The 22121-nt window shown below is 39.3% G+C and overlaps 1 protein-coding gene across 10 annotated transcripts in view; it reads right to left on the minus strand.

Moving 5' to 3' along the window:
- Window positions 1-1540: 1540 nt before the first annotated feature.
- USP6NL (USP6 N-terminal like) overlaps window positions 1541-22121 on the minus strand; it is a 208820-nt gene continuing 188239 nt past the window's right edge. For 7 of the 10 annotated variants that reach the window (XM_065599296.1, XM_008172235.4, XM_024108964.3 and 4 more), the window contains 2 exons: window positions 20549-20701; window positions 1541-5563 (listed from right to left, as the gene is read on the minus strand). In XM_065599296.1, the coding sequence (XP_065455368.1) occupies window positions 4113-5563; window positions 20549-20701 (1604 nt within the window). In that variant the 3' untranslated portion in view covers window positions 1541-4112. Of the gene's footprint in view, window positions 5564-13114; window positions 13279-20548; window positions 20702-22121 lie in introns of those variants that run through there. The other 3 variants (XM_065599436.1, XM_042859460.2, XM_065549396.1) reach the window with 2 other exon arrangements.

A 22121-nucleotide genomic window follows, 5' to 3' on the forward strand; every position in this document is an offset into this window, starting at 1 on the left:
TTTCTCTGACCTACCCAAATAACATAAGCAGAACAAACCAATTTCAAAATCAGTGTCAAAAGCCAGAGGATGAAATGTTGGTTCTCAGAAGATTCAAAATCTCTAGTTTTTGTACCCGTAAAAAGCATGAGTGGTTTTCTGTTGATGCACTACAATATAAGTACAAACAAAACTAGTCAATGCTAGGCAGTGGAGGGACGAAGAAACTCAGGTTCTTTGTTCCTCATGCCTGATAGATGTGGCAACCATTTTAAAGGCCATGTTCAAATTACTGCCATCATGGTTCAGATTTTTTGTTACTAATCTAGCTATCTCCTCGTTGTGACAGTGTATTGAAAAGCATTTGTGTTGGCTTAACATCCCCTAAAAGGAAAATGCTAAGAAACTACGGAGGTTAAAATGTTGTTAAATTTTAAGTATGCTACATTCACAGATCTTCATAAGCATGCCATGTTTACAGAACTATAAAAAGGGTCTTTTTCTCACTGAAGTACTGGCAGCAGACTGCACACTGCTGGAAAAGAAAAGGTGGGCATTCGATGGCGTATATTGTGCAGGCAGTGTAATGGGACTCACACGGGGGAGATTTAAAAAAATCTATAATTTGCAAGTCCAATTTCAAAGTCATATCTAGGATAATGTGAAACTCAGGGTAGGAATCTTTAAAAAAATATTCTTGGAAAATGTACATGTGTTCCTCAGAGAATCAAAGGGATTTACCTCTCTGCTTCGCTAGGCTGTTCTGTCTTTTTGACATTTTGATGTTGTTTACTGTTCAAATCAAATTTTGGAATTATTGAGTGGTTCATTTGAAAGGTGTATTTTTGACTAACATTCAGACAGCTCTCCTAAGCCATGGCCAAGGAGTTGCTAAACTCCTCAGCATCAGTACTGGCACTTTTAAATTCATTTTTGTGGGGGATATGTGTTACTTTTACCATAAAGGCTCAGTTCTGCTCTCAACTGTGTGAGTACAACTCTCACTGAATTCACCAGTGTTACTGAAGGAAAAAATGGGCCCTAAATTTGTTTATGGAGCTATATTTACTGTTTGCACGTTTTAGAATTATAAAAAGCAGAGAAGGAAAAGCTCCAGTCAGGACATTTAATCCATTACACCAGCCAATGCAGAATTGTTTCTTATTGTAAGCTACAGATAGAGTTGTCTCCTACTGTTTCCTGTAATATTGAGCTTTTTGGTAACTAACATGAATAATTCCTTTGATGCTTGCAATGCATTTACCTTAAATAGGCAGATGAAGTTTACCCATAAATAAGACTTTTATTCTACAAACTATGATGTGCCAGTTTCCCTTTAGGACAGTACAGATCACAGCTACACAAATCCTGAGTAAAATTATATTTTTCAGTCTGATTAGTAAAATTGTATAGATCTATCATGTCAATAAGTCCACTGTTGTTGACGGATATAGGGTGAGAACACTGGGATAGGGCAGGAAAGTTATAATGACAGTTCAGTTCGTCGTTTCTAAAGCCATTGCTGAGGGCTAGGTTTAGCAATGAAGAAGACTATAAGCTGTAACTTCTGAATTATATATTGATATTGCTCAGTCTAAAAGAAAACACATACAGACAAATTAAATAGGGCATACATTATACAAGAGTATACCATTAATTTTTTAAAAATAATAGTTTATCCTGGGAAGACCAGAATTATGGCTTTTGCCTACAAGCATAATCAAACACGGTAAAAAAAGACACATAACAACATAGACTTTATTATTATTATTCTACATGTTAAAAATGCAACCACATCAAAATAGAATAAACAGTTAAAAAACTGTTGCAGAGGACATAAGAAAATAGTGTGTATATATTTTATATATAAAAATCTACAGTATTTACTAGTGTTGATACATATTTTGGAGCAGTCCCAGGCTGCTAGCACAAAGTAAATTGTACAGCTTTATTTATTATGAATCACAGAACCATGGTTAAAACTTTGGGATTATTACACTTAACCACATTATATACATACATTGCTAAGCTGCTGTAAGCAATCAGAACTAAGATAAGCCCAAGTACTATTCATCATCTCAATTTCAGTTTAGAGTTTTTCAGTGTAGTGCTTAGCTACTGTTCCTTCACTGCAGTTTGCAATCTTTAAAATATAAAACTGCCCCGGTCATCACCAATTACACCGCTCATTATATACACAAAAGAAGTGTGTGAAATATAGTAAATGTTACTTCCATTTTTAAAAACAAACATTTTACTTCTGTACCTTAAAACCTAGACAGCTAACCTGCAGCAAGAATAGGCACTACAGCTCATTCTTTAAAAGACAAATTGATCTGTTTTCTAGTGTTCAATGTACTCAGCTAACGCATCTCAAGAAAATGCAAATTGACAAAAACCTCCCCAAACAAAGACTGATTTTTAAGTGTCCCGAACCTACCAGTGTTTTGGTATTTAAGTATTAGAGCTTTTAACAGAAAAGATTTATAAGGACTCAGTCTTGCAAGAGGTCTGTCACCCTCAGCTCTCATTAACTTCAATGAGAGTTCAGAGTGCTTAGCAATTCCTACATTCAGCAGCTCATAAGACTGCACCCCAAGTATGCCACTTAACCTGCATTTTTTTTTCTTTTCACAGTGGATGAAAGCCAAGGAGAATGTAGAGTACAAAAGGCTGCAAACACTAATTTAAAAAAAATATTTAATTACAAAGAGTCTATTAAGCTTCTTATTAACAGTCCAAGGCTGCACATCACACAATCTCTCAATGACCTGACAGTGCAGCAGCACTTGCCCATTCCTGGACATGAACCTATTGCTTTCTGGAAAAAGGAGGGCAAAAGCAAAACATGTCATTGAACTGACATTATCGAGCTCATGGGAAAGAGCACTGAATGCATTCATATAGCACTAGGGTTGCCAATTTTGGTTGGATGTATTCCTGGAGATTTCATCAGATGACAATCTTTAATTGAAGATTAATCTTTAACTCCTGGAGACTCCATGACAATCCTGGAGGATTTGCAACCCTACACCACACACAGAGGGTCAAAATAGCTACACAACCCCCATGTTCGGCCCTCAAGTTTCAAGTAACTGGCAATACTCTTATACCAGTAAGAGGACTGTTTGGCAAGCCAGTAGCTCACACTATGACTGGTTTGCTAAGTTAGACCCCATGGTAAGGCTGCATGCTGTGAGAATGCAGCACCATTTCTGCTTCTAGCATTGTATACGTTGTGCTCAAATAGTTCAGGGGACTTAAATGGGAACACAAAGCATTGCTTTGCAACATTGGATTTGGGTACAAAGGTACAGACTCCGTGCTGAAAGTTCACCCAGACCCTAAAGACTTGCTACACTCAGACTGCCCTGATTTTAAGCACCATTTGTCGGCCAGATCAGAGTGACACTCTTTTTGGCTCCATGGTTTGCTTGTCTGTTCCTTCTGGCTGAGGGAAAGGCAAGATAGCAGCCAAAGGAATGGAGATTAACTGGGAAATAGCATCCCATGTAAGATTACATTAACAACCCAGAGCATCTCTCCATCTTCAATCCGATCCTGGGTTACTGAGGCAGTTTGTATACAAAGACAGGAAAGGCCATCCAAAATGAATGGGTCATTTATCAAATAAATTACAAAGAAAATAATTAAACTGAAATAAAATACTTCACTAACCTAGCCCAAGAGTAAATGCATCTACATTTTAGACTCTTTAGTTCTTCTCCAGCTACATGTTTGTGTATTTGCACAAGCACACTTACTGCATTGTAATGTCAGTCAAAATACAGCTTGCAAATGTGTTACAGTTGCTAGGCAGAAAGATTATAGCTCTGTGCAAATTATTTAAATTTCAGAAACATGGTAGTGTTAGACACATTTTGCAGATGACTCTACTGCTATTGCTATGTTTATATGCATCAGATCCCTTTCAACAGGTTCAATGCAAGTTTAAAAGCTCAACTACCTTTCAGCCAAAGTTTAAAACGGCTTTGAAATAATGTTATTACTTTATCGGAGAACTGCATGAACTGCCCACGTTCTGTATAAAATACTGACTTGGACAATTATAAACACAGCAATATATATCTAATGTTTTCGGTTCTTGCTTATTAGTTAGCATTGATGGATTCTCACAGAAGCACTGATTCATGCATAGACATCCCATCATTTTGGTTTCTGTAGTGCTGGGCAGGGGCTGGTGGGCCTGAATATTGATATTGTGCTGAACCATGTTCTTCCAAGGTTGGTGAAGTCCTATATCTTATTGGACTATCCACAGAAACAGTTGGAAGATTATGGTCCTGAAAAGGTGTTGGCTGACTGGCTGCATACTTCTGTAAATTACCCAAGTGGCTTTGGTTAGCATCTTGGTTCCAGGGCTGCCTGTATATCTCATGTCTGTACATATAAGCAGCATCCGGCCTCTTTCTGTTGTCTGGCAAATAATCCACTGGAGGAATTATAAATTTGACACCTGAGGGTGATCTAGAGTTGCCAGGATAGGCATCAACAGGTAAGACTTCTATTCGACTAGAAGGTGGAGAAATAGGATTTTGGCGATTGGCAGGATAAGAGTTCATATGTGGTTTATCTGGAGAAAAATCTGTTGAAAAAACAGAACCATATGGTCTACCAGAAGTGTTGGTTCGATTCCCATGATTATACTGTGACGGTACAAAACTTGCACTAATTGCGCTGGAGGCAGGCTTTGGAGTGTTTCCATGGTACGTAGGTGGGTTACTATAAGATGGTGGTGGCTGTTTAACATTTGATCTGTGATCTGACCCATCAGACTGAGATGAATATCTTGGGCTTCTCTGTTGGGAACTGATGGCATAATTGTTGGATATTTTTAGTGGGCCAGGAATTTTTGCACCTTGCTTTCTAGGACTACTAGAGTATGTTACATTCCTGGGACTTTGTGGATGAGCTCTTTCTAGCATCTCCTCAACAGGATTCTCATTCTCATGGTCAACACCTGGAATATTGTCATACTGCGATGCGTTAGACCCTCGCTTACCTCCATCAGCATCCAAACCCCTCATCTTTTGCTTTACATTCAATGGCTGTGGTTCACCAGGACTTGGTGGTGTCCCTGAAATAGCATGGTTTACTGACCTACCTTTTACCTCCACGGTAAGTTTTGTAGTCTTTTCAATAACTTTGATATCTGAAGGTTTATTCCATTTAGGTACAAATCCCCTTCTTGTATCTGAAGTAGCATTAGAATTTTGGTTAGCAGCTGCATTGTTATATTGTCTAGAATTGTCTTGTACTGTTGACTGAGGCTTTTTTCTGATATCTACGTCATTCTTAGATAGCTCACTCCGGACTGCTGGTCCAGGCTTTTGTTGTTTTAAAGAAGGCTTCTTTTCCAGTGAATTAATTCTTCTTCGGTTATTTGGTGAATCTTCTTGTACTTTTTCAGGAGATAGTCTCCTTTCTGTCCTTCTTGCTGTCTGTGTTCTTGAAATACTAGTGTTGCTCTGTCCATTGAGCATATGAGTAAGATTAAGCACGGCAGGCTGAGGTTCCAATAGAATTTGTCCCAACGGCTTCTTTGGAAATTCATCTTCTTTACCTAAAAAATAAGTAATAAAGTAAATTGAAGTTTTTTCATATGGAACTCTGCGTGTGTGTTAAACACTCTCTCTCTCTCACACACACACACACACACACACACACACACACACACACCATAAAAGACAAAAGTCCAGACAGCCAAATTCAACTCTGGATTTAGATCTCAGACCCAAAGTTCAGTTATATTTGGATCTAGGGTTTTTGTTCTGGTCTATATATAATGTCTAAGGTATGGGTCTGTTTTACCACTGTTATACTGAACATTGTGGAAAGAAGTACAACTGAGAACTGTCATGTCATTTTTACATTACTGCTGTTTGGGAAAGCAACTAGCAGTGGACTACTGGAGTATTCATGGAGGGGACCCTCTTCATCCCCACAAAAACCTCGTGGGCAGGAGTAGATTAGGAAGTCCCATTCCACCAAAGTAGTTAAGAGGCTCTGGAGGAAGGGGAAAGAGATAGATAGAAAATGAAGACTTCAATTTTATTAGTGACCTTCTACCTTGAGTCCATAACAGAGGTTGAGGGACAAAACCTTGGTAAGAATCCCAGTCCAATCCTCCTGCTCAGCAGTTGAAGGTGAGCTGCTGAGTTTCTCACAAGCCCATCATGAGTATGAGCTCATACTTCTTCCTTATTAGGTTTAGACCACTGGCTTGCAGCTGTCTGGCAAATTTTTGAAGCCCTTTATATTACACACACACACACACACACACACACACACACACACACACACACACACACACACACACACACACACACACACACACACACACACACACACACACCCACCCCTAATGACCCCAGGGGAGTCAAAAATAAATTCAGCATATAAATGCTTGTTTCTTAACTTTGTTAGTATAAGTATGCAATCAGGTGTGCAGTTATGTTAGACAACTATACCATGCGAGGTGAAACACAAGGCCAAGAGACTTCTAAACACAAGAAAAATGGGTATCCAGTGTAGCTATACACCCAAAGTATGCAAGAGCTTTTAATTTTTAAACACAAATTTTTTGTTAAACACTGAACAGTAAGTTCACTAAAACTGACTAATGGTTACATTAGATAGTTACACTTAAATGCTTTGTCAGCCAATCAGCCTCTTTTCATAATGACCCTATTAAAAATGTACAGTATAGCTAAAAGATTATGCTTACCACCTTCATTTTTTAACTTCAGTTCTTTTTTATGATCATTGTAGTTTGAAGAGAATTTATTTAAATATCTAGGTACTACTAAGGTCCCCATCACCACAGAATCTGAATGCCAAATAGGAACACTAATATTTCTGTTCTGACAAAGATGGCAGTAAAAGACAACAGCATTTACTTAAGAGCAGCATATAAGTGGAGAGTTCTCTTTTGGTTATGAGCACAACATATCTTCCATCATTCAATGTTTAAATGTCAGTCTCTTAAGGGGACACAATATTCCAGATTGCAACCATGTAAAAACTTAATTATAAACAGAGAAATGAGAGCTATACAGACTGTCTGATAATGCCCATATGACTATTTATACCAACATTTCTGTTCAAATTACTCTCTCCTTTCAAAGCAGTCAGAGCTATTTTCCCATTCTAAATTAATACTAGTAAATAAGTTATTTCCACACCTCATAAAATTGTAGCTTCCCTACTTACGTACAGCAATTTCTTTCAGATTATAAATAGAAAAAAGTTAAGTATGTAATTTTTAAATGCATCCCCCACACAATCTGTTTGAAAATTTGCCTGTAACTTTTAAAAATCAGACAGGATAGCCAAATAAACTCTATCATATATCAGTTTACTAAGTAAAAACTGCAAGGCCAGAAAAAAAAGCCCTGGTTTTGCTGAAAAATTATATAGAAAAGCTATGTAAAATTGTTGGTAGAGAAATAATTTAGTGTTTTGATCCTCATTGCTGCACTAGAGACACAGGACCATGCAACTTTTCTCTATCACTGGAAAATCTGAAGTTAAAAGTTAACATCTCATCATCACCAGTTATTTGTATGAACAATTCATTCTGCATCTCTGTATAGTGCACCTGAACGAACACTCAGACATACTTGTGTCTCTAAAACAGGGATCGTCAACCTTTGGCACGTGGCCTGCCAAGGTAAGCACCCTGGCGGGCCAGGCCAGTTTGTTTACCTACCGCTTCCACAGGTTTGGCCAATTGCAGCTCCCACTGGCCGCGGTTCGCAGCTCCAGGCCAATGGGGGCAGCGGGAAGCGGCAGCCAGCACATCCCTTGGCCCGCGCCGCTTCCCGCAGTCTCCATTGGCCTGGAGCAGCAAACCGCAGCCACTGGGAGCCGCGATCGGCCAAACCTGTGGACGCGGCAGGTAAACAAACCGGCCTGACCCACCAGGGTGCTTACCCTGGCCGGCCACGTGCCAAAGGTTGCCGATCCCTGCTCTAAAATATAATGTTTAGAAGTATTAATAGCGTCATGGAAATTGTACAAACAATATGAGTTAAATCTTTGACAGCTGATTCTCATTAAAGGGGGATGGCAGAAACTGAGATTATCATTGGATAGCACATAGGAACTGCCATCAAGGATCAGGGCCACATCATGCTAGATTCTGCATAGGCAAATAAAAACAGAATTTACAGTCTAGGTGTCAGACAGGAGGTGACAGGTCCACAAAACAGAAACGTGATGAGGGTGGGCGAGATGACAAAGTAACAAAATGAGAGTTTAACAGAGAAGTCTCTGTTTGCTGCTTGCCTAACTAATGCCAGTTTCATAGTTATTGTATGCTGGTGGTCATTCTCATTCTGCTCCAAATGAAGTCTACAGTATTGTGTAAGGTCAAACTTACCCCCTGCCTGAGGTCTTGCTGCAGTAGTAATTTAAAACAAACGTCAGCCTAAACTTAATCCTTCCAGCCTGACTGTTCTTAAGTTTTCTCGTGTCTATCACTGGTTTCACTCCAATCAGGTGGTCTCAAAACTTGGCAGAGTTAACAAGCTTCCTGCCACAAAGAGTCAGCAGAATCCACTCAGCTGATTTATGCAGGGCACTAACCCCTGCTAGCCTGATAGGTCACAGAAGAGTCCAGCATCCCTATGCAGAGGGGTCGATCGTGCCACTCTGTTACAGTTATATTTCAAAAGAAGGTAAGTGAACCTTTCAAGCTGACGATTAAGAAAATAAAGTTAAGTTAGAATTGTTTTCCCCACAAATTTCCAAGACACAGAAAAAGACATAAAAAAGAGAAACTATGAAGGGGCTAATAGCAAATCCATAAATGTCTTAGAAAACCTCAATCAGCAAGTGCACTCAAATCGCACAGACGACATGATCAGTAAGAAAGAACTGACTGCTTTTCTGCATGGCTCTGTTTTTTTTTTTTTTTTTTAAACAATCCATATAGAGTACATAGAAACTATGATGACAGGTGCTTTAAGAATGCTGAGAGATTTCTTCATAACGATGGCTTTCCAAGACAATATACTGAACACTACATCACACAGTTAAAAAAATTGTCCCATATTCTTTTTGTCCCCTCTGTAGGGGGTGGAATTCACTCCCTACAGAGGCTCTGCAAAACCTTTAAATCATTTATGTCCCACTTACGCCCTCCAACTAGGGTGTATGCAGGACTTAAGACCTTGTGCTTGTCTTCTGCACAGGGATGAATTTCACCCTTAATAAATATTCCAACACCAGAGCCATATGTCGTTAGTTTTTCCCATCTTATTTGTCTCAATGAATTTTTTTAAATTAAGTAGTACAGCATTTCAGAAAAATGAAGCAATTCTGTGTAATACTAAATTGTCTATTTTAATGATAAGAATGAAGTCTGAATCGGGAAGTAAATACATACAATATGCCCTTCAAAAAAAAAGTTTGTGTAAATTATACAGAAGTGATCTTGGTTTTATATGCTGTTAAGTAGTTTGCAACTTTCAGGTGATCCATCAGGTGTTATGGGATGTTGTAAGAAAATGGCCCATCAGTAACTATAATGATGTAATTTTTACACAGATAATTTAATGTGCTTGTATGCAATAAACATTATTGGGGGTTGGACTAGATGACCTCTTGAGGTCCCTTCCAACTCTGATATTCTATGATATTCTAAACCTCTTAAGAAAAAATGGTCCTCCTTTGTCAATAATGTCTTCCATGCTTGAAATATAAGTATTCAATCTATTTTTAAACAATAAATAGTTGCATTCATATTTAAATATGCATTCCAGTGCTCTTCCAGTACCTACATCAATGCTTTCTGTATTTGCATATACACATTTAAAAGCATCAACTGTTTTCCCTTCTCTTTCAGTCTTGAAGAAATTCACATAGAGCAGATTGGAATCCTTTGAAATGTGCTTGGTTGAACAATAAGTTTTTTGTTTTTTTTAATTCGACACACTTAAGGTCTCTTAATTACCATTAAGCTTTCATAAAACCCAAGCGAGAATATTGCAGACATTTTTTATTGAATTCTACATTGCTTTGAAGATTATTTTCTGTAATCTTTCTCGCATGGTTCACAGTAACCGAGTGCATTAGCATTGGTGTGTGTGGTTTATATGATGTATGCAATAACCTGAATTATAGTCATAAAAAGGATGTCAGAACAACCCTACACCGTAATATTAGTTATGGAACACTATTGTGAAGCTGTTAAACTTTAGACTGAATGTTAAGACCAGAGTAACAGCCAAAATGTTCCAAGCCTACAACTGTTCTTTCGAAAGATAAAACCGTGGGCATTCTAATAACGTGATACCAGGCTTTTACTTTCTATGACTTGATGACACTGGAGCTTAGAGTCTGCATAGAAACAAAAGATAAGATATAGGATGAAAAAAGACAGAGCTTTATATCTTCATCATAAAGCCTCCACACAACACAAATTAACTTGGCCTCGCACTCAAACATCGAAAATCTTGTCTGGATCAGCAGAGTATTGGAGTACAAGAAGCATTTGTACTCCAACCTTTAGATACAGCCACTTTACTAAACTCTGTTAGCTATGCTCCGTTTTCCTAACAGGTAAAGCAGCAAAACACATACCTGGATCCTAGGCTCAGTCATGCTCAGATTAATATTCACTAAGGTTTGCCCACCTCTTACCATAACACAACCAAGGCTAAAGACATCATCAAAAGTGATGGGGTAGTGGCATAGTCCAATAACAAGAATCTTACAGCATAAAGGCATATTCCAAACCACTGCCACCTCCTACAAAAAGAACACTGTTTTAAGCTATAAACAGACTATATTTAATTAGGGTGTTGGTCACTCCCAGTAAATCCACAATCATTCTTAGGGGCTACCAACTGCATTAGATGCCAAGAATAATTTATTGCCCTTGAAAACAATAAGAGCTCTTAAATTTAACCTAAAATTAAAGAAAATGAAATCCTTTGAGGCACATGAAATAAAAACAGGAAGAATAATTTGCACACCCATCACCATGCATATTAATGCAAATATATATGGCTCAAACTCACAAAGAAAGCATGCAAATCATGTACATGAATGTTGTGAAAAAGCCAGAGATAAAATACCAGGAGACACTTGGGGGGTAGTAGCGAACAGGAAGACCACGATGTCGGGTGCTGGTAGGAACAGAGGAAAAAGAAAAACAGGTTCATATCCTCACCTCTAAAAAAAGCAAAATGAGAAAAAAAATAAAAAGAAATACCCAGAGTGAAAGAGCAAGCAAATAACCATAGAAACAGAGAGAGAGGGAGAGAGCGAGCGCAAGCCCCTCTGTTGAGAAGAAGTATGCAAATAAAACATCTCATGACTTGTCACGGTAACATGCCAAATATTCCTTTGCAAGTTCTGCATCATGTTCCACCACACTTCAGCCTAAAGCTTCACCTGCAGCCTCAGCCATGCTTTCACCTTGACCCCTTCAACTGCGATTTTTAAGCTCAATTGTTAAGAGTCCCCAGAGCTGAACCCCTAAGAATTAGCAACAGGGTGTTCTCAGTGTTGCTGCCTTAACTGGAATTAGTTTCCACCATTGGCCCAAAGATTGAGTTTACTAACATTCAGGGCACATTCACTTGTTTGACTGCAGGGCACATTTTGATCGAGTTAACAGTTGTTTCTGGGCTGGGAATTGTTATATAGTTTACAGAGGTTAACAAATCTTCTCTAAGATGCATTTGCACCAAACGATAATATTAATAGGGCAACTGAAAAAAAAAAAACAGAAAATATGAAGTGGAAACTGTCAGCTGGTGGCTGTTTTGGCAGCAGCAATTAACAGTATTATTGCCCAAATGTGCTGGTTTTGTTTTCTCAAGCTTTCTGGGCAACTGGATTTTTCTTAGCCTGCCATAATTAGATGCATAGTGAGGTGTGAAATTGTATTCTTATTCCTCCTCCCCTTTAACATACCAAGAAACTAAACAAAACGTTTAATTATTGGGCCTTCCTCAAAAGGAATCGGATAGAAACTCTGCATGAGAAACGACACAGTTGATACTGTGCCATTTTTTGTGTGGAAGCGTGTAATGATTTGGTTATCCTGTGTCTAAAGTTAGGGGAGTCCATGCAGCAGCAGTACAAAAAACCAGAGAGAGCAGCAAAAAAACGGGGGAAAACAAAGAAGTCAATACAACTAGTCCTAAAATGATCTGAAATTAGAGTCATATTAAAAGGGTTTTTATTCTACTGACTTACTCTTGATCTAAAAAGTCTCTGTCACCACCCAGTGGAAATCAATCCCAACTACAAGACTTTACAGATTAATTGCTTCAGCAGGCACTAACAGCTTCTTGCATTGAATAACAGACATATAATTGGACTAAAGTGCTTTAAGTGCTCTCTCCGGTGAATAACAGTCTAGTCCTTAATTTCAGCACAAGCATATACACACTTTGTTCTAATACAGTTTTCAAGCATAGTAAAGGGTCAGAAAAATTATTCAGTTAAAATGACATCTTGGTATTTTGTGTTTATTTAGCATCAGTGACTTTCTCCATCTTATTTGCTCCATTTAAGAGTCAAAAAGGACTTTTTAAAATGTTACTGCTTGTACTGGACGTTCAAACTGCTATCAGAAAGTCAGACTAGCTTCTTGCTCCTCAAAATGCCATCATCAACAAAAGGGGATTCTGGAGTTATAACTTGGATGGCAATTTTGATGATGGAGCATGAGGCAGATGAGAATACACAGTTTGCTTTTCTGTAGCTATATTAGGTTTGCAGTGCTGATGGTTGCAAAAACTCACTTTTTAATTATAAACATTTGTATTTAGATTAAAAACAATGCAATTAGTGAAAAATGCTTAACAGACTTCCAGGATAGTTTTGTGTCAAAGCAAGGTGACTTTTTATAGTCATTTTCTAGTTATAATCACATTACATTTTATATCACTAATTCTTACATTTCTTGAGAAAAATTGCACTGAAAGATTCAGTAAAAAAACTGTGAACCACCAGCTGCATCATAATTTCATTTATAGCGATATAAAAATGTGCAAACTAAAGAGGTCAAGCAATAAAAGATTTTTAAACAGTGCAGAACCAATATATAAAATTGCTGGAAATAACACCATTCCATGCTCTACTATCCTTTTATAATATCAGAAAATACACATCAGACAAGCACTAGAAAAATTATAGGAAACACATGATAGAAATGCATTTTGGTTTAGTTGGTTAATAAATAAAATGCAGTACAAAAATTAAAAAATAGCTACGTTTGTTTTCTCCAAACATATAAATGAAAAATCCCAAATTCCTCTGAAACAAAAAACAATAGAAGATGCATAGCATCAGAAATAGTAAATCAAGCAGAGTTTCATAATTTTGTTGCCTTACTTGTCAGTGTCGTAAGATGCATTTCACTGTCTAACGTTTACAGCTAACGACATACATCCTTTGGCAGATTATCACTAAATTATTACATACACGGCTGCAGAATTAATAGAAAAATATTAAACTGAAAAACAAAATCTGTGAAAAACATAATATTCAAACTTTCCACTATTTTTTCCGCACACAGAAAAGCGAGACATGTGGGTGCAACTGAGGCAGCCAAACTTTAAAGCAAGGGTTACTACACACACAGAGTGTAAAATGACTAAGCGGACAAAGGCAGATTCTAAGTTTGGAATTTGACAGAAATAGTGCCTATGTAAAAGTGGAGCAGTGCCTATTAGATGACCTCAGGAGAAATTTTCAGCTACTTTAAATTGGTGTAGCTCCATTGAAGGCTTTACAGACATGAAGAAATGTGAGATTTGGGTCACAGGATGATTTTTTGGGCCTCTTTTGTACTTTGTGGGTCACAATATGGATGGTAGGTGACTGCAAGAGTGGACTTCAGGATCTTCGAATTTTGAAATCTGACCTGACTGACTTGTTCAGGAACTTTAGACTCAGAATCCAGTTTCCACCCAACTACCTAAGGTCTACAGAGAAGGTAGAGGCAAGCCTCTTGGAAGCACATTGATTTTGTTACTGGTTCTATGACTAAGAGAATAGGTGGGAAGTTATTCCCATAATTTAGGAGCATTTCAAAGGATTTTTTTTGACACTGGGCAAGTAAAGAATCTGTATTAAGGAGTTTTTTTGAACTCAGTGGCATAACTCAATGAGTTACTTTCATTACCCATTGATCTACGGAGCAAAGTACCCACAGAGTAACAGCCTGTTCCAAAAGGATCCATCAGGAGGATGGAGACTGGAGTCATGCAGACTTAGAGGTAGTGTGCATTAGCAGATTTTAGAAGTTGTTCCTTGGCCGTGTAGCCCTCATTGCATTGCGATGGCCCCAGGAGATGTTATTTTCTCTTCTGCTAAGACTGTTTGAGGGGATGCAGAGGAGAAATCTCAGAAGGGTTGCTTGCCTCTACATGAGCATTTGTAGTCCTCCTCCTGGTGCCTTGATGAAAGGAGGGGCTTGAAACTATGAGGCATCTTCTGAAGCACTCCACATTCCTAAAGCTTCCAGCAGGTTAGCAGAGGCCATCCTGGCACAGATTGACTCACAAGAGGATTCTGCCAGAAAGGTTAAAGATCTCCAATCTGCTCTATGAACAATATTCCTGGCTTTGGTCTTCGGCATTTCAGTGGGTACCCTATGCTTTATGCCTAGCTTCATGGCAACTAACTTGATTGTGATCTCATTGTGCTCCTGGAACTTGGATGTTCACACTAAGTATTTAATGGCTTCATCTCAACACACATAGGCAAACCATTTAAACAAAAAAAAATCAAAACAAATATTGACATTTTTCTGCCTCTTCATCCCCTCCCCTTCTTCTGAAGGAAGGGAGCTCTTTGGTTCTGAGTTTAAAGCCATGCAAGAAGAAACCAAGGGAACTCTGTTGCAGGTTTCCTCCTAGAAGTGCTGGGCAAAGTTAATACCTCTTTTGATATCTGACCACAGCCTGCCCATATAGGGTGTCTGGATTTTCCTGTACTGACAAAGACTGACAGATGGAGAATTCCACTGAGCTTAATTAGTTCTCTGCTATTTTTGGATGACTGATACTGATGCAGTCTGTTGAAGGCTATATTTTTATGTTAATTTTAAATGGTTTTTAGTTCATAACAATTAAAGGTGTAATTGTTGCTCAGTGCAAGAATGTAAGAAAGGATTTCTCTCCAATTTTAGTTGAGAAAAAAAATAAAACAAACATTTTTTTTCCCCCAGACTCTAATGGGTGCTTACATGACCAGACTAGTTTTTCTAAGCATTGCTACATGGCATATAGTGATTTGACAAGTTTATGTAATAAATAAATAAATAAAAAGGGCTAAAGATCATGCAGGTAGCAGAATCAGACAGACAGACATTTGAGCAAGGTTAAATGTCTAGAGAATGCTGAGAGCCTGTAGAAAAATATTATTGCCTGAAGACAGTGATTAGAAAAACCAAAATGAACATCAGAGTGAAGAAAAATCAAAGGCTTGTGAAATTCATAAGAACAAATGAGGCATCAGACTTACTCAGCTAAGGATAACAGGAGACAAATCTGCTAGATTTCTGAGGATTAGGATAAAGGTATTTTATATTTATTTTGTGAAAAAGGTGAGTAATATTTCCACTCACCCCAAACAAAAATATACCACACATACAGAGAGTTTCCCAGGCTATTAAGGCAGAAATAAAGGAAAATCGAAGTCTCCTCCCCACATCCAGCAATAAAACATAATTAGCTTTCTTTGCAGTGATTTTACCCAAGCAGCAGCACACCCCATGTTAAAAAATAGTTATTTTTTTTCACATCAGTGGTACTTTGGCTACCCAAGGTAAGAGCAAAAGAAATTCTGAAAACAAACTATTATTGGCTCATCAAGGGCCACACCTTTTAACAAACAAGATATGCATTGTCTACTGTGGAGTATGACTTGCATTCCATTTCCAGAATTTCTCATGGTAGAGATACATGCCCTGCACCTCCATGGATCATCATTCCCCAGAGATATTTACTCCTAAATACTCCCTTCCTCTGTGATATATCAAACACTCAAATACATGCATCTCTAGTGCACACCTCACTCCCTTAAAGAACGTGCCTGCTCCCTTCCCCTGGGAGACCTATGATTGGACACTTGTCCTATTTCACTATCATCAGTGAGAACTGGTATGAACCCAATCTTTCTTTCTGCTTTAAAGTGACACTCCAGGATGAGTGGGCAACAGCAAGGCCGGAACCAGGGACCTCTGGATGTAAAAGGAAGAGCTCCTACTGCCTGACCTAAAGAATCCAGCTTCTGCAGCACAAAGGCTGTCGCCCTATATAATCAGTGGTTCTCAAACTTTTGTACTGGTGACCCCTTTCACATAGCAAGCCTCTGAGTGTGACACCCCCCTTATAAATTAAAAACACTTGTTTATATATTTAACACCATTATAAATGCTGGAGGCAAAGCGGGGTTGGGGTGGAGGTTGACAGCTCGTGACCCCCCATGTAATAATCTCACAACCCCGAGGCGTCTCGACCCCCAGTTTAAGAACCCCTGCTGTATATGGACTAGCCCCTAGAAGGGGGTCAGAGCAGCACTGTATAAACGTGGGTTACACATTGAAGAGAAGTATGATTTCTATCATGAGAAGAAACAGCATAGGAAGGTCTCCCTCAGTCTGACACCTCTCTTTCAGAAGAAGAAAATCAAATGGAAAGTGCTTTCACAGATTATTTTACTCCCACTGGAGCATACATCTTATTGGGAAACTTCACTTAGCCTCTTTCTCCTTTCAACAGGAATCTGAAAATGGGGAGAGAAGTCCTGTCTGGCCTGGTTCTTGCTTCCCTCCCTCATCTTGAAGTAAGAGAGAAGGAACACCAGTGTGTGCATATCTCCTCTATGCTATAAACTCAGGCACATTCGGGGCGGGAGAGGTTAACAGGGTTCCCAAAGGGGAGGAATTGAGATCTCCAAAGCAGGGGCTCTCATACTTCTGTCAATGCTCGATGGCTTTGACAGAGACACCTCTGTGTTGAAGAGCTGTACCTGGTCCAGCAGAACAAATACCATACTTAACAGGCTCCCTAACCTAGAAATCCTGGATGTGCTGGAATTATTAGGTAAGGACGGACCCTACAATCCACTGCCTAGTTAGCTCACTCAACTGTCCCATCTCATTTGTTGATGGAGAACTAGAGTCCTCCAGCCCATCTCCCTGGTGCACCACGATGAGATGAGTTGTGGGGGAAAACAAGTCTCCATTCTCTACCAGTACCCAATCATCCCTTTTCCAGCAGGGCTTCCTCTGCCTCATCAGAGTCCCGGGGATGCCAGGGTGGTGAGACACATACCAAGGTGTTCTTATTCTCCAAACCTCCCTTCTCCATACTATTCCCTCTGATCATTCTCTCCCCTGATCTCCACCTCAAACATCTCCAGCTACTTCTATATTCCTGTACACCTCAGGGGAAGTCAGGGTGGGTTATTGACTCTGCAATATAGAACCATAGAATCGGAGAACTGGAAGAGACCTTGAGAGATCATCTAGTCCAGACCCCTGGACTCATGGCAGGACTAAGTTTTATCTAGACCATCCCAGGTTTGTCTAACCTGCTCTTAAACGTCTCCAATGATGGAGATTCCACAACCTCCCTGGGCAATTTATTCCAATGCTTAACTACCCTGACAGTTAGGAAGTTTTTCCTAATGTCGAACCTAAACTGCCCTTGTTGCTTATCCTATTAATTGTCCTATTAAAACCCTAGGAAATTCTCATTAACAAAAACTTCATTAAGTTTCCCATCCCCCCAAAATAAACCCTAAATAGCAAGGAAATGCCAAGTTAGGGGACATCTCTTAACACTCGTGCAGAATATTTCCACTGACAGTAAAAATTCTGCACTTCACAACAACTCTCTTCTGCTTCCAACAAATAAAGAAACACTAAAGAAACACTACATATTAATCTTCCTCACAGGATAATGTAAAAACCCATACTTCCCCCACAAATACATAACACACCACACACTTGAATGAGGCACAGGTCCCGTGGAAAAAAACATGTGAGATCACATAACTAAAAACTGTATCATAATGCACAGGCAGGTGCAAAGGCCAAATTAATGTTGCACAGGCACCTTTATTCTGAAATTTCTTAAATTTTGATAGGCTGACTTTATAACTTAATAACGTTCTTTAACTTAGTTTTGTGTGCATAATCCCTAGGTTTTTAAAAAAGAAAACTGAAAAAAATTCATCATGTGGTACCATGTGACACCACCTGGGTCACTAGCAGTATTGACCCTTATGATCCACCAACACAGACCACTACCACTTGAGTTAATGGAATAACTCACAGCAGTAGTCTGTTATCTTCTAAACTGACCAGCACTAGAAGGGGATGAAGAGATGCTTTTTCAGTGGGTTTCACAGATATTTGGTGACAGCAAAGGAATGGTGAGACTAAGGAATCATGGGTTCCATTTCAGGATCTGGAGAGGAGTGCATTCTAATGGTCCCAGACCTTTCTGCCCATCTCCCCCCTCCCTCTCTCCCTCCTAGTCCTACTCTCCTTGCCCAACCAATCCCAATTCTCACTCTGCAATCTGGCTCTTCATCAGATCTGTCCTCCTTCCCCTTCACCTCCTTCCATTTGCCTCACTAGTTCCCAGTCCCAGTTTTCTTGCCCACCCAGTCCCATTCTCCCCGCAGCTCTCAGTCCCAGTCTCCTTGCCCAGCCAGCCCCAGCTGCCCAGTCCCAGTCTCCCGCCCCTCACCCCACAAGCTCCTTGTCACAAGCTACTCCCCCTCAAGTCTGGCTCTTATCCCCTCTGCATTTGAGTCAGGCAGCTTCTTTCTCCAAGCTGCTTGGGTGACAGCAGGAGGAACACAGGAGAGAGATGCTCCCACCTTCTAATGCCCAGAACCAGCCCATACTGGGGTAGTAGCACTGCGTGTTATTAAGGCAGCCCAACCCTTTCCATGATAAGCAACAGAAAGTAAAGTCTTATAACTTTACCAAACTTCACCATTTGGGCTGAAATTCTCCATGTTGTGGAAAATTTCAGCCAAAACAGTTCAGTTTCTGAGACCAAATGCAGGGAAAAATACATTTTGCAATGTTAAAAAAAAAAATTCGGGTGACCTTTTCTTTGGAAAGCTCTAGCTTTCAGACCGCATTTGTGCCATTGTTGCAGAGCAACTGAGCCTGCCCCATCCCAGGGCTAGGGGTGCAAAGCTGGATGACTTTCCCGTAATTGCAGCTGCCAGCTGCTCTGGGCTGTGGTGGGGTTGGCACTGGAACTGAGGTGGGGAGCCTTTTTCTCCTGTGCTCACAATGACCACTCCTGCTGGCATCCTGGCGATGCGGCACAAGAAGTCACCTGACTCAAATGCAGAGGGGACAACCACCAGACTGCATGGGAGAAATACCAGTGGTTCTCAAACTTTTGTACTGTGACCCCTTTCACATAGCAAGCCTCTGAGTGCGACCCCCGCCCCATATAAATTAAAAACACTTTTTTATATATTTCACACCATTATAAATTCTGGAGGCAAAGCAGGGTTTGGGGTGGAGGCTGACAGATTGCGACCCCCCCCCATGTAATAACCTCATGACCCCCTGAGGGGTCCCGACCCCCAGTTTCAGAACCCCTGAAGTAGACTGAACAAATAGGTGGGAGGGGAAAACTGCATGAGGAAATTAGTAATTCTGTTTTTGGACACTGTTGAATAGTTTGCACTAAATAAAGTCTAGGGCCACACAATGAACAAGGATAAAAAATGAGTGAACATGTAATTAAAGACTGTATCCACAATGCATATGCAGAAGGAGGCCAAATTAATGTTGTCCGAGCAACCTTAATTCTGGCATTTCCTAACTTTTGAGTGCTTGACTTTGCAACCTTAATATTCTTTTAACATATGTTTGTGTTATAATAAAATTGTATTATTTATAGCTATAGAGAGCTGTAAATAATCACAAGATAATTTGATATTTTTTAAGATGGAGTGCTCCATTACGCAGTTCATACATAGCTCTGAAAATAAAAAGGAGGAGGTAAATCAGTTCAAGATCTAGAAAGGATGACTAGCTAGAAGGAATTCAAAGGGTATATTTGAATAAAAGGAGGATGTTTTGTTCTTGTTATATTTCAGGGGAATAGCAGTTCTGTGCAGTGGCTAATCTATAAAACAATATAGAACCTTGGACTGAAATTTGTTGGCTTGAAAAGTAAGCATCCTCTGATTTTTATCTTCTTGCTTGTAAACATCTCTATTTTAAAAGTTCAACTTAATAAAGTTAATTACACAGTTACCTGAACCTAGGAAGTTTAAGTGTGTTGCATATAAATACAATTAAGTGCTAACCACTTTTTTTAAATGTAGCAGGCTCAGGATTCAAGGTGGCAGTTTTGTTTTATAAACCTAAAAGTCATTCAAATGCAATAACCACTTTGTAGTGATGAGGAAACCATGTATTCATGGATGTTAATGGCAGGCAATTAACACTTTACAAGTGGGCAACTATATACTTAATTTGTTCAAAAAGTTCTTAAGGTACAGATCAGTATGTGTGGTGGACGTTTCTTACCAGCTGCTGGTAGATCCAACTTTGCTCGTTTCAGTTCAGACATCGAATTTTGGAGCTGCTCTATTACAAAGTCATCTTCTAAGAAGAAATCCTTGGCTAGAGTCTCCTGAAGGAATTCTACAAGTTCTTCCATTTGTAATTTCAGCAGATGTTCTAGATTGGAACAAGAACATTATTGTGGACAAATACGTTTTTATGATAAAAATTCAAAGAAAAAGTCTACTAGAGAGGTGAAATGCCTTTACGGATTCTTTAACAATTTTGCAGATGGAATGAAACACATCTAAACTAATTAAACAACAACAACAAAATCACAGGCAGTTATTTTATACTAGACATTTACTAAGCATGCTAAAAAATACACTCACACATTACCCCTCTAAATATTTTCTCTCTTTTTCATACCCATATATTTCTCTCTAGGTCAATGTTTGAAACTTTAAAGCTGAGTCCCTCTTCAGAAAAATGAAACTAGTCACACACCCCTAAAAGTCCGATATGAGACATTAAAATCTACAGATTTTTTTTTTCAATGTATATATCTTCCATCCCCTGCCCACCTTGGGAAATGGTTCATAATGTACTTATCCTCCTTTCAAAATGCTTTGAAGAGCAGTGAAAATTTAAGACATTTAAGGTGCCCTCATTTGCAAATGAGTCAGTACTCATTGAAATGACTGTGGCAGTTTAGAGCAAGAGAGATTGTTTCAGGCTCTCTGCAGATTCAGATATGTATTGCTGCATCAGTTACATCCAGGTCACATTCTGAAGGTTTATTCTGCAGTCATAACAGCTAAAACACCAACTTATATATATATATATATATATATATATATGAACGCCAGTTCTACGCTTAAAAAAGTTTTACCAGCACAGCTATGTTAGGTAAGGGGGATGATTTTTTTTTTTTACGACGTTAGTTATACCAGCAAAAGACCTTCTTTAGAAGCAGTTATACTAGCAAAAAATGATTTTTTTCTGGTATAGCTTATTTTGCTCACTGAATCAGAATATGCTGTACCAGCAGAAACACTTTTTGGATAGTATAAATGAGTCTACCCTAGGAGGGTTTTGCCTGAGTAGCTATAAAAACAAAACTTTTAAGCACAGACAAGACTGAAAAGCTGAGTCTCTGGAGAACAAATCAGAGGTTTGACCATGATGCCTCTTCTCTGCCTCCCAATGTGGTCCACTCCTTCCCCCGACTTTCCCTTCAGGAAACACGGCTCAAAGGGTATGTCTACACAGCAACAAGACACCCATGGCTGGCCCATACCAGCCGACTCAGGCTCGCGAGGCTCAGGCATGCGGGGCTGTTTCATTGCTGTGTAGACTTCTGGGCTCGCCCAGGCTGGAGACTGGACACTAGGAGCCTGTGAGGTAGGAGGGTCCCAGAGCTTGGGCTCACATCTGAGCCTGAAAGTCTACACAGCAATGAAACACCTTCACAGCTGGAGTCCAATGACCCGGAGCCAGCTAGCATGGGCCAGACACAGGGTTTTTTTTTTTTTGCTGTCTAGATATACTCCAAGCGTCTTTGATATTTTTATGTAGTGAGGTGCTAATACTGAAC

The sequence above is a fragment of the Chrysemys picta genome, chromosome 1 (assembly GCF_011386835.1).
Source record: "Chrysemys picta bellii isolate R12L10 chromosome 1, ASM1138683v2, whole genome shotgun sequence".
Classification (NCBI taxonomy): Eukaryota; Metazoa; Chordata; order Testudines; family Emydidae; genus Chrysemys; species Chrysemys picta.